This window comes from Prionailurus viverrinus, chromosome A1 (genome assembly GCF_022837055.1).
Source record: "Prionailurus viverrinus isolate Anna chromosome A1, UM_Priviv_1.0, whole genome shotgun sequence".
Lineage (NCBI taxonomy): Eukaryota > Metazoa > Chordata > Mammalia > Carnivora > Felidae > Prionailurus > Prionailurus viverrinus.
In genome coordinates this window covers 181,600,841-181,626,278 of record NC_062561.1, presented here as the reverse complement: position 1 = coordinate 181,626,278, position 25,438 = coordinate 181,600,841, and the positions used below count along the sequence as shown (strand labels likewise).

Below are 25,438 nucleotides of genomic sequence, written 5' to 3'. Positions count from 1 at the left end.
CTCACTGCAACTCTCTAAAGAATGTTCTTTTGGCTAACTCCACTTTATAGATGAGGAAACTGAGTCACGTTATTATTAGGAATAATCATACATGCAACAAACCTGCATTGAGTCATGTTCGGTATGTCTGAAGGACTCAGTGTATAGTTATTACAGAGGTGCCTGGGACCCCTCTTGGAAGCCCCAGGGAGAACATCCAGGAGATTTCTCTGTCCTAAGGGACATCTCAAGTAGATTCCCAGGGAGGCCACATCTCTACAGTCAGCAGCTTCTATAGTCACTTGCTTTTTCTCGCTGTCTGACTATACCTCTTCCTCATTCTCTGAACCTCAAATCCACCCCCACCACTCTGTGGCCACAGCTCCAAGCCTGGGGATGTCTGTCTGTAGGCTCTCTTAATCCAGGGAAATGTGACCACTGGAGGGGTTGGTTGGTTCTTGTTCACGTCTTCCCATCCCTCAAGCCCCCACTGTCTGGAGGGGAGAGCTACCATGAATCCCCCACCACACAAGGTTTAAGAAAGTATGGCTTTGTATTATAGATTGTGTATAATAGGGTTCTTTTGGTATTCCAAGTTATTATAAATTATGGTTTATATATGTGTGCTTATATAGGTACATATGTTATTAATATATGTATATGTACATATGCCAGTGACAGTTGAGAGCAGTAAGATGAGCTTAGAAAATTCCTTCTCGTGACCTATAAAGCAAATAACCTCATGAGCCCTCCAAATTCTGAACACATAGTTGAAAGACTACTCACTCCCACGTCATCTTACCGCAGGGGCCTTTCCCTCCTCCCCCTTCCTGCAGTCTTCAGGAGCTTCTGGTTAGAACATTTCCCATTATTCTCTGAGCCACCACAAACCTGTTTTACCACTTTGTCACCCTGTAGCAGCATTGAAAATTCTTGTTCTTTGGTAAGCTGATGCTGAAACCCCAAAGACAAGCCTTCTTTCTCTCCTCCCTCCACCCAACTGACGTTTGATATCAGGCCCAGATAAGACTCCTGGTAGTTCTGACTGCCCACGCTCAAAGCTGGCTCCACATTCAGTGTGGAGGAAGACATCTGCTTTAATACACACCTTGGCATAGAGGGTTAGGAATGTAGCTGCAAGAGGCAGATGGCCTGGGTTCAAATCCCAGTTCCCTGGGACCTTACAAAAATGACATAATCCCCTTGAGCTTTGGTTTATCTGAAAAATCAGTCACTGTAAAGAAACTAAAGCATGTGACAGTGCCTGGCAGTGAGTGTGAGGGTCAGTAAGGGGTGTTGGGGGTGACCTCTAGCTGTGTGCCTGCTTGGATATGGGGAGGAACTCAGATGAACTCTATTTACCCCGGGCTAGGGTCTGTGCTGGGCAATGACTGTGCATCAGTCACCTCGTTTCATTGTCTTTGCCCCTTTAAGAGAAGTTTTTGTTCTGCCCCACTTTATAGATGAGGGCACTGATCAGGGTGAAAATATACCCCAGCCCCCCCCCCCCCCAGTTGGTAAGCATCAAAGCTGGAATTTGAACCCAGGACTGTTGGATTTAGAAGCTCATGTGCTAATACCTTCCTTCCTGGCCTCATCCTGGATAACCCCCTCATCATACCCAGAAAACATGAGGCCTCTTTCCTTGTCCCTTGGGATCTTTTTCAGAAGATAGTGGTGGGAGGTGATCTAGTCATTTCTATCTCAGCCTCCTCCCTTTGCAGAGCATGGGGGAAGGTGAAACTCTTCCATTTGTCCAGTTCACAGTCAGCAGCCCCAGTTTTTTTAAAAAAAGGAAATGTTGATGAGGATTGAAGGATGCCTCTTAGGAGCCTGAGAAGAAAAATCAAAAGGACTTGGGCCTGTCAGCTGCCCTGAGCCCTTGTAAACAGGAAGGAGATGCGATGTGGCATGTCACCCCTGTGGGTGGGGAGCAGTGCGGCATCTCAAGGCACATCCCCCAAAGCCATCCTGCCCAGGTAAGAATTGCCAAGAAGAGCTGCCTGCTGTCAGAGCCTTTGCCCTGCTTCTGCGTGGCTGTCCTGCGGCTCCCGGGTGTGTGAATCTCCGGACAGCCGCATAATTTGGAAATTCTAGAACACATGCAGCCCACTACACCCTCCTCTCCCCTACAACCACATAACTTTTCTTTCCCTTAAAAAAAAAAAAGAGAGAGAGATTCATTCACTGAGCACATAATGGTGACCCTTTGTTCCCCTCCCCCCAACCTCAATCCCAAGAGTGTTCCCTCTTGGAGCTACTCTCTGGAGCCAAATTCCAGAGCCTGGGTTGCTAAGGCCCCTGAGGGAAATCAGGTAGAGGCTGTCTGAGGAGCCCAAGGCACAGCAGACAAACCACTTCTGTCTTATCCTGCTGAGGATTCAAAGCCATCCTCACCCTGTTGGCAGAGGACAGCTGGGCACAGCCCCCTCCCCAGAGCCCCCAGCCCGACTCAAGCAAGTGGCATCTTCCCTGCCCTCCTCCCCTCCATTTGGGGCCGGGCCACCTCCCGTCCTGGGGGATCCTCCCCTCCACAGAGCATCTCGGGCACGCCTCTGCTGCAGAAAGCTCCATTTAGACTGATTTTTCAAACTAAATTTGAGACCAATGTTAGCCAACCTGGCAGGCTTGCTCAGGCCCAAGTCCTCGAAAGGAATAGACAGGCTATTTTTAGTGGGGAGACATAAATGGGGCTTTGTTTTCTCTCCACGGAGGCTGAAATAACGGAAGGGAAGGGAAGGGGGAGGGCTGGGCTGAGACCGGAGTCCTCTCCCTCTCTCCTGTTCGGAGGCACAGACAGACCAGGATGAAAACCTGCTCCCCCCATCAGTGATTCCCCACTCAGGTTATTTTTAGCCCAGGACAATTTGGCTTCTAGCAGGAAACCAGAGAGGAATGCCTGTGAGCGGTTTCTCATCCTGAAATAATGGGTTTGTGGTGTTCCCTCAGACGGTAAAACTTCCTTTTCTCCACTGGGGACTAAAACTTCAGGCCTCGCCTTTGTGGAAAGTGTGAAGCAGTTAAAATTTATCTCTGCCTTCTGAAGGTTCTCCATACCCCAGCCTCCTTCCCCAGAGGGTGGGGACCTCCACCATCTCTGGTTTGGTCTGACCTTCAGAAAGTGGCATTGTAGTCCTTAACTTTTTTCTTTTTTTTTTTAAACTCCCCCTCCATCCTCCAAAATGAACCTGTATATGGGGCCTAGATAAGCTGATTTTATCCCATCCCTCCCAGTGCACTTGATTATCCATCCTTTATTTATCCCATTTGACATTCCTAACAGCTTCATGAACATGGGCTGGGCAGGTGACATTACCCAGGTTATTTTAGAGGAGGAAGCTAAGCCTCTTGTTAAGTGCCATGCCCAAGGTCACACTACTAAGTAGCAGGGCTGAGAGTTTTCCATCATTCACACCTTTCCTTCCTTGTGTGTTTACTCAGCAAATACTTAGTAAAGGCAGTGGGTCTCAATTGAGGGAGATCTTGCTCTTCTTCCCAAAGGGACACCAGGCAAAGTATGGAGGCATTTTTGGTTGTCACAGCTTGGGGCCAAGATGCTACTGGCACCTAGTGGGCAGAGGCCAAGGGTGCTACTGAATACCCGACAATGTGCAGGACAGCCCCCCACAACAAAGAATCATCCTACCCAAATGTCAAGATGCTGAGGTTGAGAGACCTTGAGTTAAAGGACTGTCCTTTGCCAGATACTGAAACTACTTAAACATTTTCAACCCTGTCCCAAGCCTGTTAGTAACAAGTCAAGGATACTACCACATGCCCTGCTAACTAGAACACAACATAATGATTGCAGTGTCCAGCTATGTGCAGTGTGATGGGAATACCTAGCCTAGCCTGGAGGAAGCAGGGAGGTAATCAGGGAACACTTCCTGTAAGAGCTGATGCTTAGAGGACCCTTGACTTAAAGAGTGGTGTTGCTTCTGCAGCCCCACCCTGTGGGACATTTCACAGGCAGCTAGACCTGGGGAAGGGAGGGTGTGCAGGACAGAGAGGAGCCTTGCTGCAGGACTGAAGCCTGTCGTCTTATCCCCTGGGGAGACTTCATCCCTCACCCTATCTTTTTCTGACCTTTCCCATTGACTGTTTCCTAGAATCGATAAGAAAATGTCTGATGCTCAGGGCAGCTACAAACTGGATGAAGCTCAGGCTGTGTTGAGAGAAACAAAAGCCATCAAAAAGGCCATCACTTGTGGAGAAAAAGAAAAGCAAGATCTCATTAAGGTACGAGAGCTCCAGTGATGTGGGTCCCATCTCTCAATTTCTTCGGAGCACCTTTCTTTCTTTTTCTTTCTTTTTTTTTTTTTAAAGTTTATTTATTTTGAGAGAGAAGCACAAATTGGGGAGGGGCAGAAAGAGAGAATCCTAAGCAGGCTCTGCACTGTCAGCACAGAGCCCGACATGGGACTTGAACCCACAAACCATGAGATCATGACCTGAGCCGAAGTTGGATGCTTAACTGACAGAGCTGCCCACGTGTGCCCGGAGCACTTTTCTGTGCCAAGCCTCACACTACTTCCACATGCTGCACAGATCACTGAGCTCTCATCACTAGTTTTTTGGGCTTTCAGTCTCACTGTGTGGAGTAGGAAAAGGAGAATCAGAAGCGATAGGTGGCTTGCCTAAAGTCACATCACTGGCAGAGTTGTACTAGGAGCCATCTGGTCGAGTCCAAAGGTCATGTCCTTGTCACTGGCTCTGGCCACCTGGCTTACTTCTCAAAGAACCAAACGGAGGGAGATGGTTTTGACATCCACAGCCCTGACACCGAAATGTAACATCTTTATAAGAATTACATTGCATGCTCTTCCTCTGCTGAGGACCAGACAAATGATAATCGTTGTGATTTAACATGCCAGACAACTGAACTGGACACTTTGCATGCATCGTATCTCACTTATCTCTTACATCAGCCCTAGGTTATTCCCTTCATACAGATAACTGCTACACAGCCCCGAGTCCATGGTGGAGCGAGGATTCGAACCCATAAACACTGACACAGATGTCTATTCTTTTAACCCTTAGACACTCTACCTCCCCTCACCGGAATGACCCTGACCTCTGAGATACTGTGTTTGTTTGTGTTCCCACTGGCAGATTAGGACTCAGGCTCAGGGTTGCTATAACTGATTTAGTGAAGGGAGCTTTATGCTCTAGGACAAACAGAATGATTTTGAAGCTCTTGCCCAGGGCAGCAACCTGATGAAAACGTTCAGGCGCTCGTGGACAGTCGTGAGCCATGTTCCTATCATGACTCTCACTTAAGAGCACTGCATCTTCAGTCAGGCCAGGACCACATCCTGCTCTGTCATTTGCCAGCCTTTGCATGTAACAACTCCCTTAGCAAAGAAATGGGGATAATCCTAGGTCATTTTTCAGAGGACTGATGTGAGGTTTAAGTAAGATGATGATAAAGCTGACAATTACTGAGCGTTGGCTGTACTAGCACGTTATACTGGCCATCTCATTAAATCAGTATGGTAGTCCTATGAGACAGGCCCTGTGGTTATCCCTATTTGTTTAGGAGAGGGAACTGAGGCACAGAGAGCTTAATCAACTAGCTCAGGTCACACAGCTAGCAAGTAGCAGAGCAAGGATTCCAAGTCAAGCAGTGTAGCTCTAGAGCCAGTGTCCATGCCAGTCTTTCCAGAGTAGAACACCCAGCACAGTACCCGGCACTGAGCAACCACACACTTGCTGCCAGCTCTTTATGAGGTGAGTGGAATATCCAGAGTGAGCTAGGATTCCTACCACATTACAGAAGTGGAGAGGAGAGCACATGGAGGGTGACAAACCAGAGCTCCCTCCCAGAAAGTTGTGTTGCTAACCTTGCCCTCCCCTCCTTAGAGCCTCGCCATGCTGAAGGACGGCTTCCTCATCGACAGAGGGTCCCACTCTGACCTGTGGTCCAGCAGCAGCTCTCTGGAAAGTTCAGGTTTCTCACTGCCGAAACAGTACCTGGATGTGAGCTCCCAGACAGACATCTCGGGAAGTGTGAGTAGAAGTTGTACCCAGGAGGCTGCCGTAGTGGGCAGCTGCCTTCTCATTTCTCACCTTGGGAGGTGACTGGTATCTCTCTGTGGGCCTGCCTGCTAATGTGGCCTCCTGGAGCTCCATTCTCTTGCAGACCTCTTGGCCCCAGGATGACATGAGATGATGGTGTGGGGGGAAAGCCAGCGCTGCGGGGGGAAAGCCTCGGTCTTGAGTGTTGCCTAGCCATGCGTTTGCGTCTCTAGATGCTGCACAGAAAGCATGTGTGAAGGACCAGTGGCTCTCTCTGGTTTCCTTCCTACAGATTTGCAACACCATTCTGTTTTTCTTTCACCAGCTGTGAAGCAGATGATACTTTCCTTCTGTTCATCCTGAAACAATACATGCAGCTTTCAGACAGCTCTCTTCAAAAGCTCAGTCTGGGCACCGTAGTGAATAGTGTGAGCACCATCCAGATTTATTTCATGAAAGCTTTAGAGCAGGACTGACCCATAGCCATCTGGAATGTTTGGAGAACTTTTGTTTTCCTAGAGCAGGTGACATTGAGCAAAGTCGCCTCCCAGCCTCCATGGCTAAATGCTATTCCTATCTGATTCTTCATATAGCTGTGTCCCCACTTGTGAAGAGAAGCTATATCCATATCTGCTTGGGTGAACCTTGTAGCTTCTTGCCACTCTTGACAGAAAGACATGGCACATGGGCTGTCCCTTCCGTCTCCAGACCACCCATGTGTCCAGCTACAAGCCATCTGTAGGCCTCCCTGAAGGTTCTAGGACCTTCTCCTCGCTCACTCAGTGTTTCAGTCCTGGCTGCAGCCTCCCTGGGTTTTCAGTTGAGCCCCTCCCCAGCACCCCCAGGATGCCTTTCTTGTATATTGGCTGTCCCTGTTTCTTCCTGACCAGCTGTCCTCCATGCTGCTGGGGCTTGAATGGGCTCTAAGCCATTCGGGGCTGCAAGATGATATTCTGGGCTCTCAGCTTCTCTTCTAGAAATGATAGATGTCTGAATTTGAGGGTCTTCCCACAGCCTGCAGGAAGTGTCTTTGCCTGACTAGCTTCCCTGCTATCACACAGCCAGCTTGGTAATTGGGGGCTATTCTTAGCTACTTCCCACGCAAGCTGTCAAGTCTCTCGTGAGCTCTTGAAATCCAACTCAGCACCGGCCACAGTGGCCATATAATTCCCTACTTTGTTCTTTCCCCCAGTTTGGCGCAAGCAGCAACAATCAGTTGGCAGAGAAGGTCAGATTGCGCCTTCGATATGAAGAAGCTAAGAGAAGGTAATTAGGGGCTGGGGGCGGGATGGTTCCAACAATGACAATTGCCATTGCAGAGTGCCTGCCCCATGCCTGGCTTTTCACACACCTCATCTTTAATAATCAAAGATTATGAAGATAACTATTATGACGCATATATTTTAACCTTCTCTGGACTCAGGAAATGACTGAGCCAGGGACACTTCACTAGATAAAAAGTAGAAGCTGTGTTTTGCACCCAAATCTGTTAAATCTCAGAGCCTAGTTATCTTTCCACTTGCTGAGCTCAGTTTCTCTAATCAGGGTTTTCCAATGATCCTGTGAGTAGTCTGGTTTGAAGGAGCACTTCTGAGGTTTTAGCAATAGGAGAAAAACCTCTGGATATGAACACTTGAGTGTCTCCTGCCCAACTGGGAGCAAGCTGTGCTTATAAACAGTGTAGATCCCAGTGACTAGATATTTTGTGGCTTCACAGTCTCCTAAGCAGTTGGGTTCTGCTGCCACAAATAAAATTAAAACAATAATCAAACCTGATGTTTTTAGAGCATCTGTTATGGGCCAGGTGTTGTATTAAAGCATTTGTATGTGTATCATCTCATTTAACTTTAAAAGCAACCTTATAGCACATCTTATATGATTTCCATGTTAGAGAAGAGAAAGGTAAAATATGAGATCATGACTTTTCAAGATGATGGAGTCAGAATTTGAACTCTGGACAATCTGGCTCCAAGTCTGTGAGCTTCCTATGCACAAGGCCAGCCTTACTGGGTAAGAACCCACAGAGCATAATGGTGAATAAAGCTAGGAATATCACATCCATTCCTCCTTAGGTTACACTGCCTGGCCCATGGCATTCTAAGCCAGGCCACGTAGGGTGTGGCAGTGCCTAGTTCTGCCCCTCTGCCAACTCTGTGTGAGCAGCAAAACCCTTTGCAGCAATGACAGAAATCCTATAGAAAGTAGAAGAAATAAAAAAGGGAATTTGTCAGCTTATTGAATTCCAAAGTCCTAGGATAAACCAGCTTCAGACACAGCTGGATCCAGGGATTCAAATCAGGTTACATAAACTCAGTTTCTCTTCTTTTCTCTACCCTGCTTGCCTTTGTGTTGACAGACTTTCCTTTCAAAATGTAAAGGTGACCCCCAGCAATTCTAGAGTTATATACTATCAGGTTGGCAACCCCAGCAGCAGGAGGATCTACCTATCCCAACAGATTTAACAGGTTTAAGGCTTGAGGCTCCCTGGCTTTTCCTAGTGATCCAATTATTGTTGCAGCGTTGGAGGAATTAGAATTCTCTGAAGGTCCAGGCATGGGTCATGTGCCCAACTCTGGGAAGGGGATTGAGGTCAGCTTTGTGGGAACCAAAAGACTTAAGTATTGGAGGAGTGATATCCCAAAGAAAACTTGGGAGTGTTGTTAACAGAAGGAGGAGAAATTGGATACTGGTCAGGTAGAAAAAAAACACTGTGCATTATTTCAGCTCCCCCTAGAGGCCCAGCAAAACAACAAGACTTCTGCATTTGGACAGCCACGTGTCCCCTCTGAAGGGGGACCACTCTGAACCCTGGATATATTCCAGTCTGCAATGATGCCTATATTAGAAGATCCATTCTGGAGAGACTGAAGAATTGAAATCTTCCCTCTGGGGTTGAACCATTAAACTTCCCATCACAAAGCTTCCTGGCTCATCTGCTATAATCCAGCTTTGAGCCTCACTCTTCACCCAGAGGTAGTTTAAGTGTCAAGGATAGAGCAGCCACTGAATGGAAAGCAGGCTGCAGGACTCCAGGTAGGAGGGCAGGTAGCTGTAATGAAAGGTCTGTGTGCCACGTTTTGTCACATGTGCATTTCTGCAGAGTGAGTCTAGTAGTTTCATCAGCTTCACCAAAGGTGGCCTGAAGGTTAAGGAACACTGGGAAAGCACCACTAGAAAGTACATGTAAGCATCGATCAAGCCTTCAGTGTACTGTGCGCAATGAAGCCCCCGCCAGACCTGTCCACGCCACTCCATCCTCAGAGTGGTGGAAGCTACCAAGTTATCCCAGATTACTCTCTTTGTGAATGCGGAATTTAAATTAATCAACTCTAAGAATCCCTCTGATACATTTGGCTGGGCAATGAGCAAACCTAGATGTGTTTGTCTGCATGGGATTTTTACTGCACAGTGTGGAGATTTTGACCCTAATGATGTTTTTATAAAATAACAGTTGGGCCACATATCTGCAGATAAGATTGAGCTGGGAGTCCAGAGACCTGGGCTCTCAACATGTATTGGCCACGTTTATGACTTGCAGTCTTAGGTGAACCATATCCTATTTCTAGACACCTGTCCAACAGATTCACTGCCATTTCTCACCACCCTTTATGGATCAGGTGAGGCTAGGATGTGATAGCTGAAAGCCCTTTTTGCAAAGGCTGAATCCTAAAGGGTCACATCATGATTTCTTTGGATATTTGTAGCAATAATCTTAGTTATATTGTGAATCTTTCTTGGATCCAAAGGTAATTATACCTAATCTGTATGGGCACTTGGCAATGTATAAAGAACTCTTTATGATAAGTTTTCAGTCAGTTCTCATAACCCACCTTGCATGTTCCACCTCACAGGTGAGGATACTGCATCTCAAAAAAGTTAAGGGATTGAGCTCCCACCTCCTTCCTTTTAACATTTAATAAGTGCCTACAGTGTACCAGGCAGTGTACTAGAAGCTTATGATACCAAAATGATTTCTTAAGAATGGTCTTTTTATAGGGGCACCTGGGTGGTCCAGTTGGTTAAGTGTCCAACTTCAGCTCAGGTCATGATCTCATGATTTGTGAGTTCGAACCCTACATCTGGCTCTATGCTACAGCTCAGAGTCTGGAGCCTGCTTCTGATTCCATATGTCCCTCTCTCTCTCTTCCCCTCCCCTGCTCATGCTTGCGCTCTCTCTCTCTCTGTCTCTCTCTCTCTCTCTCTCTCAAAAATAAAAATAAACATTAAAAAAAAAAAAAAAGAATGGTCCTTCTGTCAAGGCCAAAGCCAAGACTTTGGCTGAAGGCCTCTGACCCCAAATCCACAGTTGGTTATACCACACTGTGCTGACACCATTCTTTGGGCTAGGAACATACAGTTACCAATTTCAGGGTTTGCTGTCTGTCATTGTAGTGGGTCCATGACTGCCATTGGTTGGGCATGAGTTATATGCCAGACACTCTGAGCACATTATTGCTCGTTTTCAGAACAAGTCTTGGGGAGTTTACCCAATGTTATATACCTAGTAAGTGGTCAGACCAGGTAATAACAATAGCAGCAGAAACATTCATTTGAGGGCTTACTATGTGCCAAATACCGTGCTTTGAGAGTTCATGAAATATGTCTAAAAACCTTCTACCACAACCCCATGACAAAGGAGCCTTTGTTGTTCCTTCCAGAGAGATGAAGTGACTTGCCCAAGGTCACATAGCTGGTGGTAAGAGGCTATTGCCTGGTGATGAATCCAGCTCTCTGTTCTACCAGGCTTAATATCCCTGAGGGCAAGGACATTGCTTTGTTTACATCCCGTTCCCACCCCTGCAGAGCCTACTCACTGTTGGCACACGGTAGGCACCATTTGTGTTTGTTAGATGAAAATATGTTCCTTGAGATGGCCTGCTGGTCCAAGGGAAGACAGTCATTGCCAAAGATTGCTCTGAGGATGTCATGGCTCCTGGTACCTCATAACGTTGGAAACACAGTCTGTTACCCTGCTCCCACAGTGCCGCTGGGCACACCTGTCATGCTCCCCTCTCCGCCCACAGGATCGCCAACCTGAAGATCCAGCTGGCCAAGCTTGACAGTGAGGCCTGGCCCGGAGTGCTCGACTCCGAAAGGGACCGGCTGATCCTCATCAATGAGAAGGAGGAGCTGCTGAAGGAGATGCGCTTCATCAGCCCCCGAAAGTGGACCCAGGGGGAGGTGGAGCAGCTGGAGATGGCCCGGAAGCGGCTGGAGAAGGACCTGCAGGCAGCCCGGGACACCCAGAGCAAGGCCCTGACAGAGAGGTGGGGCTGGGCTGGGGCCAAAAGGGGCCTGGGACCCACCCTCCTGGGTCTATCTTCCACGGAAGCAGGAGGGGTGAGAGGGACCACCTGGGGCGTAAGGGCTCCTCTCTAAGAACACTCAGTGTAGAAATCTTTCAACTTGCTAAAGTAGCAAACTGGGGGAAATGATTCACCACCCGGAATACCAGATACCTAGGAGTTTACACAGAGAATCGCAGCACGAAAAAGTCTGCTCGGGTGCAGGTTTTCAGAAATTATCTTCTGACAAACGTAAGCCACACAACCCTATGTAATGTAGAGTAGTCATTTGCCAACTCGGTGACAGTGACTCACATGATAGGGACAAAATAGAGCATGTATACTCTTACTATGTGTGATAGCCCTCTGATATTTTCTCTCTTTCATTCCTTTACATGACAACATGACCCGCTAAATTGATTTCACCTCATGCTAAGGGGTTGCAGTTTGTACTTTGAAAAGCACTAATTTCGATGCGGGTGCAGAATGAGATACTGATAGGAGCCAAACAGGAAATACAAATGCTGGAGGCCCACCTGCTGATAGATTGGGTCACACTGGAGTGCACAGAACCCCCCTTGTCCCTCGTGGGTGCCAACTCCCACCACTGGCTGGTGGGAATTCAGGCCTTAGGCTGCCAGAGGTCCCCATATTTCAAGAAAAGAATTGTCTGTATTTTTAACTATTGACAACTAATTTAATAACTTTTAGTAATATTGTGAAGGCTAAATCACCTTCATCTGTGGGCTTGGTTTAACCCAAAAGCTACTGGTTTATGTTCTCTGGATAACAGACTTGATTTCCTTCACTGTCTCCCCAGCCTCCACACCCGCATGCACAGAACACAACCCTGTGTTCAGGGCAGGCCCTGCAGTCCTCAGCTTCTCATTCATTCTTTCATTCTGTCCGTCAGGGTATCGTTTATTCATTTATTTGAGAAATGGGCTTTTTTGGTACATATTTTCCGTGCAAGGCAGTTTGGAGGATTCAGAAATTAATAAGTCACAATCCCTGCCCCAGTGCCTTTAAAATCTATTCTAGTTACTTTCACTTTTTTAGGCAGCAGACTTTAGTGAGCAAGGTACCTACCCTTAAGGAGCTTAGAAGCAAAGGTAGTGATTTTCACATACGTGTGTGTGTTTGTGTATGTGTGCGTGCATGTGCATTTGTGTTTGGGGGTGAGAATGAGCAAGGAAATTCCTCTTTTGCAGTGAAATCAGAGGCAGAAGCCCAGTTTATAAAGCAGGTAAACTTGCCTCCAGCCCAGTGGAAGCGGGCCAGGAGTCCTAGGGGCCTGGATGTGCGCTCTCTGCATCTCCCCTTTGGGAGCCTTCTGAGCTCTCTAGCACCCAGCTGACATCCAACTCCAGCACCTGAATAAACCCCCCTTGCACATGGTAGGGTGCCCGAGGGGTCACGTTGACCAGCCTCTGCCTGGCCTCTTGTAAGCACAGCAGAGTCCATTTATCCTTAAGCCCTTTCTCAGAATGGCTACCAGGGAAGTGTTTCTATCCTCCCCTGGAAGGGATGGCTGATGGGGTGACCCACCACCAGACAAGTGGAGGAGGAGGAGTAGGACAGGGCTTCCATAATTGGTGTTTTGCAGCCCTTGAAGCACCTGCTAGAAATCCTCAGCAGCAAGACTCTGTCCTGCTCTCCCTGGGGCTGCATACTTTGGGCAGAAGGCTTGTGTATATATACCCTCGTACCTCCAGTGTTAGTTGAATAAATGGTTAGCCAGCCTACGCACACCCTTGCCAGGCTTCTGCGTGTATCTTCTAGCCTCTTCTAACAGTCCCCTGGGTCCCTCACTTATTCCCAGACTCTACAGCTTCCATGGGGAACCTTTCACTGTTGATGATGCTCACTGCCAGCAGCTGAAGAGAACACATTTCATGGCAGCCTTACTCCTTGTTGGATCAAAAAAGAAACCCATCCCACTGCTGACCCTGAGCAACTCATTGACCAATATGGACTTCAGTTGCCTGATAGGGAAAAAAACTATAACTACGTATTGAATACCTATATAGTCTGAAGGCAGGCAGTTGGATCAGATTGTGATTTGAGGCTCTTCCCTGCTATAATAATTTTGGTTTCTTGAAAGTAGGATTGGAGGTTATCTTAGAGACTCCTATGCTACAGGCAAAAGCCGCCACTATGTGCTAGACCCAGTATCCTGTATCATCTCATTTAAATCTCTCAGCAACCCTGAGACTATTCTCTGTTTTATAGGTGAGGAAACCGAGGCTCGGTCAACACCACCACATGGCAGAGCTGAGATTAGAACCCAGGCTTGCTGGCTCTGGGGCCCATGCTTGCTGAGGCCACTGCCCTGTCAAAAGGGCTTTTATTATTGTCTCAGCCCTGTCTTTCAAAGGTCCAATTGCCACTGAGAATGGCAAGTTTACACAGGGAAGCCAGAATCCCCACCCCAAAGCAGTGGCTGAGCCAGGCAGCCCAGAGGTCCCAGAGATATGTGTAGAGGGAAGCTGGGGGGGCATGTGGGCAGGAAGAAGAGAGAGCCTCAGGAAGGGTAGGGACAGTGCTGATGGCTCTGATCATCCTCCAGAGGAGAGAGGAGAAAACCAACCCAGCAATCTCTTGTCTGTGTCTACAGCTCTTTGCTTCTAGTCCCGTGTTTTTCTGTATGTGTTCATCCCTTGGACTCTGCTGTTCTCTGTCTAGGTCTCTTTCTGTCTTTTGTTTCTTGTGTTCCTTTCTCTTCTCTCTCGTTGTCTCCTCCCAGCCTCCAACTGAGCGTATGATGCTCCTCACCCTCACACATCAGCCTCTCCACTCAAGGGGCCTTTGAGATGGACAGGAATAGACATACCCAGGAAGGAACCACAGACCTGACAAACCTCAATCACAGATCAGTCACAGTCAGACATCCCTGCACCCCATGCCCCCCCTCCCTTTCCGTGGGCCCTCACCACCACTTCTGAGAGCTGCTGTGCAGTCACAAAGGGTGCTTGTTAGAGTGTGGACTCCCTGGACTCCTCCCCAGGGACTAATTCCCCAGGCCTGAGATGTAGCCCAAGCTCTTGCATTTTTAACCAGCACCCCAGGTACTGAGCCACAGCTCGTGGGGATTCTAGCTCCACCTTCTGGATCCTCTTCCTCCTTCCACGCTGATGCGTCCGTGGCTTCCCAGCATGTGCCAGGCATCACACACAAATGCCATATGTCCTGCTAAGCCCAACGCCTCTGCTAGGAGGCCTCGGCACCTGCATGTTGCTGCTGGCAGCTACGCCCCTGTGCACAGGAAGTTGAGGCCACCCGATTCCCAGTCCCCTTGGCATCCTAGCTGGGCTCCAGTGTGACCTGCATTTACTGCCAGAACACGTCTCTATGATCTTTCTCCCAGAAAACAGGAAAATGCAGGTAGAAATGGTGAGCCCCGGCTTGGTCTTATGGAGAGTCAGGAGATCCCACGGTCTTGTCCATTCCACTGAGAGTCGAGGATTTTATTCATTATGGGCTCCATCTGCCGGTCTGCTGCCTGCCCCACCAGCCCTAAGCAGGACTCTGGAAGAATAGCGCCAGGGATTGAGCTGGCCAAGGACCATGTCGAGTCCCTCACCACCTTGCTCAGTTGTCTAGAGCAAGCTCTGGTCTTCATTGCAGAGCCTGTGTTGGTGGAGGGATGGCATGATTAGGTTTTCCCATGAGAATGAACTCTTTTTCCCAGGCCGTAGGCCGGATTGGCTGTGCTCTGCAAACGGGTCAGTCATTCCTTCTCTAGCAGGGTGGCATAAGGGGATATGAGGCCGACAGTGGAACACATTTGTCTGTGGGAGATACAACGTCCAGCCTCCAACCAGTGCAGCAGCTCATAAACCTTGGTGTGCCTAAAAATCACCTGTGAGTCCTAATGGAGATGCAGATTCCTGAGCCCTGCCCCACACTTTCTGAGTCAGTTGATCAAAGTAGGCCCCAAGATTGAGCATTTAATAAGCACTCCTTCCTTTCTGCTACAGGAGGTCTGTGGACCACACACTGAGAACCATAAATCTAGCGGATACACGAGGGCAGCCCACATCATGCATTTGCTAGGGCACAGCCTTGCTTGATGGAGCTTCTTCCCTGTCAGATCCTGGGACCTTAGAGTGGGCTTACTCCAGGGGTTAGAGGGAGCCATTCCTGGAGCCAGCACACTGCTTAGAGCCCATCCAAGCTGCCCTCCATGCAGGATCTCAGGAGAGAACCTGAGAGATGGGCCTATATCCAGTGGTTACTTCTAAATGCAAGGATTTTGCCTCCAGGGAGATAGTTACTGAATTGGGCTTTAGTATCAGATATGAGACTTGCCTTGGTGCAGATCTTTGCTCCCAAGTTCCAGGACACTCCACCACACTCCCTGCATCTTCTCTGGGCCTTCTGGGCTCATTCTCTCAGGTTCCTTTACCAACTGTTGCTGGTCCATTCAACCTTGTTGTGCTGTTTATACTCAGAGCTTAGTCCTGGGCCCTCCCTTTTTTCCCCCCACTATATTTTACCCTAAGGCAGTACGTTCGTTTGTTAGGTCTGCCACACCAAAGTACCACAAAATAGGTGAAATGTATTGTCTCACAGTTCTGGAGCCTGAAGTCCAAGACCAGAGTGCTGTCAGGATTGTTTCTTTGGAAGTTTCTCTCCTTAGCTTGAAGGTGGCCATCCATACATGAACGTCTACCATGACTTCACATGGTCCGCTCTGCATGCATGTCTGTGCCCTAATCTCCTCCTATAAGAACACCGGTCATGTTGGATTAAGACTCATCCATATGACCTCATTTTACCTTAATTCTTTAAAGGCCTTATCTCCAAGTACAGTCACATTTTGAGGTACTAGGTTATTAAGACTTCAGTATATGACTTTGGGGGTAAGGGGACACAATCTGGTCCATAGAAGATGGTCATCTTTTTCATGTGGTCATCATGTGATGGGGGTCCCCCACATTTACAACAGCTCACCTGTTCAGTGTTCATACCCACACATCCATAAGGGAACTCTTCCCTTCCCCTGGGCTGCTCTGCCCATCACTCTCCCATCCCGACAGAAGCCATCTCAGATCCATTCAGTTGCTAGTGGCAGGGACCTCACAGTCTTCCTCTTAATTCCCTCGGCCTTGCCCCTCATCCAGCCCATGACCTTTCTCTGTCTGCTCCATCTGAAGCACACCATCATAGCCACCCCAACTCTTGTCCCTGTCTCCCATCCACAGCCTCCTGCCCATTTTCCTCACAGCAGCCATGATGTCTTTAAAATGAAAGAGGTCCCTGCTGTGATTCCCCTCTTGGAATGTTCTTTCCCCTGCGCTTTTCCTGGCCAACTCCTGCCCATCCTTCATATTAGATTAAATTTCTCTACTAGTCAGGAGAGGCCATCTGCGGTAGGAAACAACCCCCTAAATTTCTATGGCTAAATACAGTAGAAGTTTTCCTGGCTGACAGGCAGCCTTATGTGTGTTTGGTCATTCAGGGACCCAGGCTCTTCCGTCTGTGGCACGAGCTCCTTTAGAGCCCTCCAGGGAGCAGTGGGGAAGATCCACCAACATCTCTTAACCACCTCAGCCTGATGCGCATCCTTTGCTCACCTCCTATTGGCCAGAACCTGGTCCCATGCCCCACCTACCCAGCTGCCAGGGAAGCTATGAAAGGTCCAACTGTGAGCCCAGGGAGCTCAGGACAGCACAGGCTAAGCCACAAAGTCACTTGCTCCAAGAATCCCACCTGCTAGTCTAAATTGGGTCTCTCCTGTGTTCTTTTCCACTATTCCGTACTTTTTATTCCTAAACCTTGACACACAGTATGTTCATTAGATATTCGATATTTGAGTATTTTTTTAATGTGTGTCCTCCCCCACCCTCCCCAGCAGAATGTGAGCTCCATAAGTGCAGAAACAAGTTCTGTTTTGCTTATATCTTTATCCCTAGTGCCAAGTGCCACCAGGTTCTCGTATGAGGTAGGCACTAAGCAAATATTGGTGGGTGAGTAGGGGCCAATGGATGGGAAGGAAGGAGGGAAAAGGAGGAGAAGGGAGGGCTGCTTGGGTGGAATTCTAATTCTACCACTAATCCTCCAGCGTTAAATTATTTAACTCTTAAGCGCCTCAATTTCCTCATATGTAAAGTGGTAAAAACCATTTTGCTGTGCAGGGTTCTTGTACAAATGAATGAAGGCAGTGTTACCCATTTCCTAGCACAGTGCCTGATATATAGTAGGTGACGAATATAGCATTTCCTATAGGATCATATGTGGGAGCCATATCTCCCCCAAAGATCATAGTAAAACACTCCCAGAAAATTCTTGTGTGTTTGTGGATCTGCATGTACATCTTCACACGTATATGCCTGTGATTCTTCGTCTAGGAAGATGGAGGCTGGATCCCCCCCCCCCCCGTGCTCCCCACTCATGCCTTCTCTTCCTTCAGGTTAAAGTTAAACAGTAAGAGGAATCAGCTGGTGAGAGAACTGGAGGAAGCCACCCGGCAGGTAGCAGCTCTGCATTCCCAGCTGAAAAGGTGAGCGGTGGGCCACGAGTGTGGCCTTGGGGACAGCCAGACACCAGCACCCTGAGGTCGCCCAGGCTCTGCCCTTCCTGGGTCCTCCATGGCTTGAGTGTGGACATTTGGAAGCACAGTGGGCAGCTGGTTAGGCTGGTGGACTCGAGGCTGGTGTGGCATGGCCAGGGCAGGGTCCCTCACCTGTCTGCACTATGGTGCCCTCAGCCTTCCTGACAGCACCGCTGTCAGGTGCCATTCACATCTCTAATATCTGCCCACCTGCTTTGCCAACACAGAGAGAGCAGGCCTCAGGCCTGGGCCTCAGTGGGCAACAGTGTATCCCTGGAATTTAATATATTTTGTTCCATCAGATATTTTTAATCCTTGCCTTCTATTTGTCGTAAATGATGCTGCTTTTCCAATCCCACTTAGGGTGTAAAGTTTCCTTTTAAAATAAATGTGTTGAAGAGTAAAGAGTGAGTTTATTTGAAGAAAAATATCAAGAAATAGGGCTGGATTCATACAAGGAAACATAGTGTAAAAATGGACTACGGCCAGTGGAGGTTTGGCAAACGGGAAAAAGTGGACTTTTAAGGCCGCTGACTTGGATTGGAATCCCCCTTCTGCCACTTTCTGATTATGTGGCCTTCTCAGAATGCCTTTTTAGTGAAATTGGGGTGCATGGTCTCCCCTGGAGACTGTCAAGAAGGTCCAACGAAATTAAGTGTTCCGAGCAGCCGTAGGGCTTCTCAGAGCCAAGAAGGAGGTTCAGGGTAGCCCATTTCCTTCTGTGTGTCCTCACCCTCTGTTGTCTTCGTGCCCCCAGCCTCTCAAGCAGCATGCAGTCCCTCTCCTCAGGCAGCAGTCCTGGATCCCTCGCATCCAGCCGGGGCTCCCTAGCCGCCTCTAGCCTGGACTCCTCCACCTCAGCCAGCTTCACTGATCTCTACTACGACCCCTTCGAGCAGCTGGACTCGGAGCTGCAGAGCAAGGTGGAGTTTCTGCTCCTGGAGGGGGCCACGGGCTTCCGGCCCTCAGGCTGCATCACCACTATCCATGAGGACGAGGTGGCCAAGACCCAGAAGGCGGAGGGGGGCAGCCGCCTGCAGGCCCTGCGCTCCCTGTCTGGCACCCCGAAGTCCATGACCTCCCTGTCCCCCCGCTCCTCACTCTCCTCTCCATCCCCGCCCTGCTCCCCTCTCATTGCTGACCCCCTGCTGGCTGGAGACACCTTCCTGAGCCCCCTGGAGTTTGACGACCCGGAGCTGAGTGCCACTCTTTGTGAACTGAGCCTTGGCAGTGGCACCCGGGAGAGGTACCGGCCGGAGGAACCAGGAACGGAGGGCAAACAGTTGGGCCAAGGTACAGAGGGGAACCATGAGGTGGAGGGGGGGGGTGGCGGGCAGGGTAGGAACTGCACTCAGGCCTGAGTGCAGACACCAGTGATAATTAGGGCCATTTACCAACTGCTTTCTATCTGCTCAGGCTTTATGTGTGTATCAGTCCATTTATTCATTCAGGAGACATTATTTTTACGTACTCACTACGTTCCAGGTCCTGGGCTAAGAGTTTTTCCATGATGGATCCATTCATTCAATTGATATTAAGTATCTGTTAAAACTAAATGCCAGATCTTGTGCTAATGTCTGTACATGGATTCCTTCATTTATTCAGTCAGCATATGGGCCATGTGCCAGGCACAGGGTGACTCACAAGGACACAGTGTGGAAGACTGGCAAGCTCCAGGTCCCTGTCCCCAAGAAGCTTACATGCCATTGAAGGCACAGACATTAACTATACAACCAGACCAGTAAAGGCCCTAGGAGGAAAACAAAATGGGATGTGATGGGGCCTCTCAGGTCGGGGTGGAGCTGCCAGTTCAGACTGGGTTGTGAAGGAAGACGACATTTGGGTGAGCATTTAAACGGTGAGAAGGAGCCAGCTTTGGGAAAAGTAAGAGCAAAATCTCTGAGGCCACAGGTTAGAGGTCACCAGCAAACCAGAGAATCAGGAAGGGCCCAGTCATTTAAGGCCTGGTGGGCCATGGTAAGGAGTTTGGATTTTATCCTAATAGCAGCAAGGACCCATATGACCATTTGAAGCCAGGGAATGACAGGATCTGGCCCCCACTCTGCATGGGGTCAGAAAGAATATTTTGGTATAGATTGAGATTCAGGTAGGAATCTCTAAAACAGAAGATGATGATGGTGACAGTTATGATTTATTAGGAGAAAAATTCTTTAGCAGCCAGCATATATTATAATAGTTACATTTTATTGGGGTATGTTGTGTGACGGGCTGTGTGGTTTATACAGTGAAATAGGTTACTTCTGTTATGCCCATTTCACAGATGAGGAGACAGAGGTTTAGAGAGGTGATATCACTTGCTATAGGTCCCCCAGCCAGCAAGTAGGAAAGAAGGGATTGGAATCTGGGTTTTCCTGACCCCAGAACCCAACCTCTTTATTGTCACACTCCTCTCAGGATGTGAGGCAGCCCTGTGTGTTTATTCCTGGGACACTTCTGGTGCTCACTGGCCCCACCACACCCATCTGATGTGAAGGTCAGAACTGTGAGCAGGGTGCTCTGGGGCTCCCAGGCTTTCCTGGCCATGACTTATTGAGTATAGGTATACAAGATACAGTCAGGACCACCTGCCCAGAACCCACACTAAGACATGTGCTGGCTTCGTGCACACAGGGCTCCTGCTCCTGGCTCCTTGTGATGCCAGCTGGAAGAAGCTAGACCCATCTCAGCCATAAGGCTCCAGAAATGGGCAGGAGGGCTGCCGCTATGCCCAGAATTATCTCTTCGTGTGCAAGGGCTGGTGGGAGCAAGGGTGGGGGGGGAGGGCGGGGGGGGGGGGGGAGACGAGATTTCCTGGTTAATTAAAGGGTCTGCTGGGTGATTGCCAGCCATTTCCTTAGAAGAGGTGCCGAGAGATCCCTGGGGCTCCCTCATCAGGAAGGGAGTCTTGCTGAGTGCTCTCAAACAAAAATAAAAACAGCTTCCTACTACAGCAGGTGGCAAACTTCAGAAAATTGTCCCCTGGAGAGGAGTGAGTGCAGGTGGAACCTGTAATGAGGCTCCAGAAGAGCTCTTGACATTCTGTCAAAGGCTGGCAATAAGCCAAGTCAGGGACCCAGCAAGGTGCTGGGAGTGACCCTCCTTCTCTCCCCCAGAGTGTCCTCAGTGCTTGTGGGCCAAGGACCACACATGTCTCAGGATGGCATTCCCTTCATGCCATCTCCAAAAGCCGTCCCTGCAGTGAGCGATGCCAGGCTGAGCTCGACACTAAGCAGGTTATGTGATTAGTGCCGCTGTTCAGTCAGCAGACAAATTAATCTCCTTAAGTGGTTTAGTGAAGGGTGGAGATGCATGGGTCTGAAGGCGGGAGGTCTCCGCTGGCCGCAGCAGGCATGGAACACGGGTTGGGAGAGCTGCACCCAGATAGCCACTTTGCTTCTCCCAGGCTCAATGTCACCATCCCTTTCCCCAGCCTGGCCCATCCCCAGCCTCTTCTCCAGGCTGCCCCAGGGCCTGGCACACAGCAGGCAGTCAGAAGTGCCAGCTGTGAGGTCGAAGGGCCTGAATCTGGTCTTGCCCCCCCACTGCATGGAGCTCAGGAGCCTTCCTATCCGTGCTGGTAGCTCTGAGCCTGGCCTGCCACGCCTCCAGCGCTTGTGACTTGAAGAAGGAAGGAATGTGCAGCATGAGCCAAGTGCCTGGTCTGAGCCCTGGGTCAGAGACCTTTGAGGCCCTCCATCAAGGGGAGGGAGCTGGAGAGCTGAGTTAGGAGTGGAATGGGACAGGCAGAGCAGGATAGCTCGTGCTGAAATCTTCCCTTTTCTTCCACTTGCCCCTCCCAAGGGTCCAGCAGTTGTTACTTTGCCCCGCCCCGCCCCAGGTGTGTAGGGATTGATCTAGAAGGCATCACCATAGTGCTGGGAATGACCGTTGCAATAAGGATAGTGGTGCTGAATTTTACAGCGTTTTCCTGCACCAGTCTCTGTACTGAGGACTTCCCTATAATGTCTCATTGAGTCCCCCCAGCAGCCCTACCAGGTAAGTGTTGTTATTCCCATTTTACAGATAAGGAATCCAAGGGTTCGAGAGGTGAAATCCATGTCCCAGTGTCATGAAGCAGTAAGTGGTGGAGCTGAGATTTGAACCCATGCAGTTTGGCTTCCAAGTCTGGGATGCTAAACACAGAATCATCCGCTACCCCTTCCTTCACCCCAAAGGAAGGCAGGACCTTGCTGTCGAGTTCAGTGGTGGTATTTGTAGGACTCTCTTGGGGCAGAGGGTAGATCATAAGTGTGTGTTGCAAAGACAGTGTCCTGGTTTCTGAATCCTGTCTTGCCATCCTTCCTTTCTCCAGCTGTGAATACAGCCCAGGGGTGCAGCCTGAAAGTGGCCTGTGTGTCAGCTGCTGTGTCAGATGAATCCGTGGCCGGGGACAGTGGTGTGTATGAGGCTTCTGTGCAGAGGTGGGTCCCTGAGTCTTGACTGTCTCTGGGAAGTCTGAGTATGCGGAGCCTGGGCCCCCTCAGGTATGTGGGAGGAACCCACAGAAGGACATGGCCAGGTGACTCAGCCCTGTGTGGTATAGGCTGAAGATGCAGACAGTGCTGCTCCTCCTGGGGCTGGGGGCACTTCACATTCGAGGGAGTGCCAGTTCCACGATTGCCATTAAGGAGCGTATGGCTGGGGCAGTTCATGCTGGAGGAAGTGCAGCCCCTTCAAGACAGGAATCCCGAGCAGTCGTGGGAAGGCGGAATCTGCAGGGAGTCTGAGCTGACCCAGACTTTCCTCCTTGAGGACCCGACTGTGCCCTCCCAGAGGGAACCCTGTTTCTGGAAGATGACTTTGGCCCCAGGTGACTGCAGGGAAGCCTGACCCTCCTTCTTCCCTGTGTTGCCTCTCAGACCGGGTGCTTCAGAAGCTGCCGCTTTTGACAGTGACGAATCCGAAGCAGTGGGTGCAACCCGGGTTCAGATTGCCCTGAAGTAAGTGACTGGGAGAGCAGGAGCACATGGGTGGTCAGCAGCATCTTCTCAGTTTTGACCTTCATGGCTGCCTAGGGGAGAAAGGCAGAACCAGCAGGACCTGCCGACACTTGTGGCCTCCTAACTAAAGAGGGCCATCCTTTCCCTCCCTCTCACCTCCACATTTTACCAAAGAGAAGAATGAGGCTTTGAAGACCTTGTTACTTGCCCCAACTCACTGAGCTGGCCAGTGGCAGAGCAAGACCATGACCAAGACCTCCTGTGCCTTGTTTTTTGGGGCCATTGTTGCTGTGGTTTTTTGGCTTACTGTCCCATTGAGGTTTCAGCCATTGGGGGCTGCAGCCCAGATTGTTGTTCCTGTGTTTTCCCTTGATGCAGGATGGCCACAATATTATTTTTGGTAGAAATTGCCAATATTCAAGTATCAAGAGATTTCACACAGCACAATCTTCTGGCTTCTCCTTAAACATTCAGACTGATAGGGGCACCTGGGTGGCTCAGTCGGTTGAGCATCCCACTCTCGATTTCGGCTTGGGTCATGACGGCACGGTTTCATGGGGTTGAAGCCCCGCGTTGGGCTCTGCGCATTGACCGCGTGGAGCCTGCTGGGGATTCTCCCTCTCTCTCTGGCCCTTCCCCGCTCACACTCTGTCTCTCTCAAAATAAATAAATGTAAAAAAAAAAAAAAAAAGTAAACGGAAATCTAAGCTGACACTTCATTTAAAAAAAATAATAAAAATAAAAATTGAGACCGGCAGGTCTGAACCTGCATCCCTACATGGCCCACAGCACTGAGCCTGTGCTCTCAAGTTCCCCACAGTCCCCCAAGCAGCCAGCAGCCACGTCTGTGATGATTAAGAGAGAGAGAAATGTGTTACTCATACGTGCTCCATATGTCCCTCTCCATTTCAGGTACGATGAGAAGAATAAGCAATTTGCAATATTAATCATCCAGCTCAGTAACCTTTCTGCTCTGTTGCTGCAACAAGACCAGAAAGTGTGAGTATGTGGCTGACAGGGTTTGTATGAGCCTCTCAACCTCTGCGGCCATCCCCGGGGTCACTTTCCTGCCCTTACCCACTGCACCATCGGGCCCCGTGCATATTTCATCTGTGTGACCGTGATGCACAGTGTCAGTATTGTGAATGTGGATGTGGATACAGGCGTGATGGCAAACTCGCTGACTGGAACGAGAAGCACTGTAGGCAGCTTCAGTTCCTTCGCAAGCACATTGTGAGCACCTACCATGTGCCAGCACTAAAAGCGGGGTGGTGAGCAAATCCTTGCCCTTTGAACTTGAAGCCTCACGAAGAAGAGGGTCATGGCCCCTATTATCTGCTCTAAGCTCAAATACTGCACACAGAAAGAGGCCTGAAATTCTCAAGAGCCTGCGTCTGTCACTGTGCTTCTATTGGAAGGGCGTGATGGGTATTACCTTACAGTTGATTATACAGCAAACACCTGTGCTATTTGCCTGTTGGCTCTTGCCTTGGCAGACCAGGTTTATGTTTCATTGCATTCACCTGCCTGCAGGTTTCTCCTTTAGATGATAGGCATTGGGGCAGCAGCGGGAGCTTATATTTCTGAGGTCTGTACCCAGCCAGCATCTGAGTCTGTGACATGTGGGAAAGGGAAAGACAGGAGGAAAGCAGGACAAACAGAATAAAGAAGATTAGACACTAGGGTTGCCTTTAGTCATTTGCTCTTACAAACAGTGCCAGAACAAGTAACCTTCTCCATATCTCATTGGTACTTGTACAGTGGTATTTGTGGAAGAGTGTCTAGAAGCAAGGTGAATGGGGTCACAAGGCCAGTGCATCTGGAATTGTGTTAGGGTTGTCACATTCCCCTCTGCAGGGGCAGTAGCATTTTGCCTTCCTACCAGCAGCTGTATAAGGATTCCTGAGTGTTAACAATCTTGCTGATCCTTCTGTGCACAGAAGTTTGCACACTGTTGACCTCAGGTTCCATACTCTTTGAGGTTCTAAGGATTGGAGATTTGGGAGAAGGAAGAGCAATTGTTATCCTTGGGACCCTCTCTGCTTCCCTTACAAATATCTGCATAACCGCTTGAGAAATTACAAACTCCTCCACTGTTATTGTCTTAGGGATTTGCGGCAACAGTTTAGCCCAACACATTATCCCAGACCCAGGCTGACTCAGGCTCTCCTCTGTCTCTCTCTAGGAACATTCGTGTAGCTATCCTTCCCTGCTCTGAAAGCACCACCTGCCTGTTCCGGACCCGGCCCCTGGATGCCTCAGACACTCTCGTGTTCAATGAAATGTTCTGGGTGTCCATGTCCTATCCAGCCCTTCACCAGAAGACCTTAAGAGTTGATGTCTGTACCACCGACAGAAGCCATCTGGAGGAGTGCCTGGTGAGGGCTGTGCCTGTCTCTCTGTCTGACTGTCTGTCCAGGCTTCTGTCCTTCTGGAGATTGGCCCACCTTGTATTTCAGGGAGAAGGCTTGGAGAAAACACAGGCTATAGTGTGAAGCTTGTCTTGGGTTCCAGGCAGGGACTGTTGCACAGGTGAACAGCATTGGCACACTCATTGAGAGCAGGGGGCGAGGAGGCGGGAAGCCCCTTTGTCAACCATGGAACTGCAGGGCTTCATCCCTTGTGCCGGAGGCTGCGTTGCCTATGACTCTTTAATTCTC

The 25,438-nt window shown here is 49.4% G+C and overlaps 1 protein-coding gene across 2 annotated transcripts in view; it reads left to right on the top strand.

Annotated features, from left to right (window-relative positions):
• The window catches only part of WWC1 (WW and C2 domain containing 1), a 154,074-nt gene that overhangs the window by 98,504 nt on the left and 30,132 nt on the right, over positions 1–25,438 (top strand). For both annotated transcript variants that reach the window (XM_047871447.1, XM_047871456.1), the window contains 10 exons: positions 4,089–4,218; positions 5,842–5,988; positions 7,190–7,263; positions 11,022–11,264; positions 17,698–17,787; positions 18,596–19,131; positions 22,151–22,259; positions 22,698–22,778; positions 23,691–23,777; positions 24,964–25,156. In XM_047871447.1, coding sequence (XP_047727403.1) covers positions 4,089–4,218; positions 5,842–5,988; positions 7,190–7,263; positions 11,022–11,264; positions 17,698–17,787; positions 18,596–19,131; positions 22,151–22,259; positions 22,698–22,778; positions 23,691–23,777; positions 24,964–25,156 — 1,690 coding nt within the window. The remainder of the gene's footprint in view (positions 1–4,088; positions 4,219–5,841; positions 5,989–7,189; positions 7,264–11,021; positions 11,265–17,697; positions 17,788–18,595; positions 19,132–22,150; positions 22,260–22,697; positions 22,779–23,690; positions 23,778–24,963; positions 25,157–25,438) is intronic.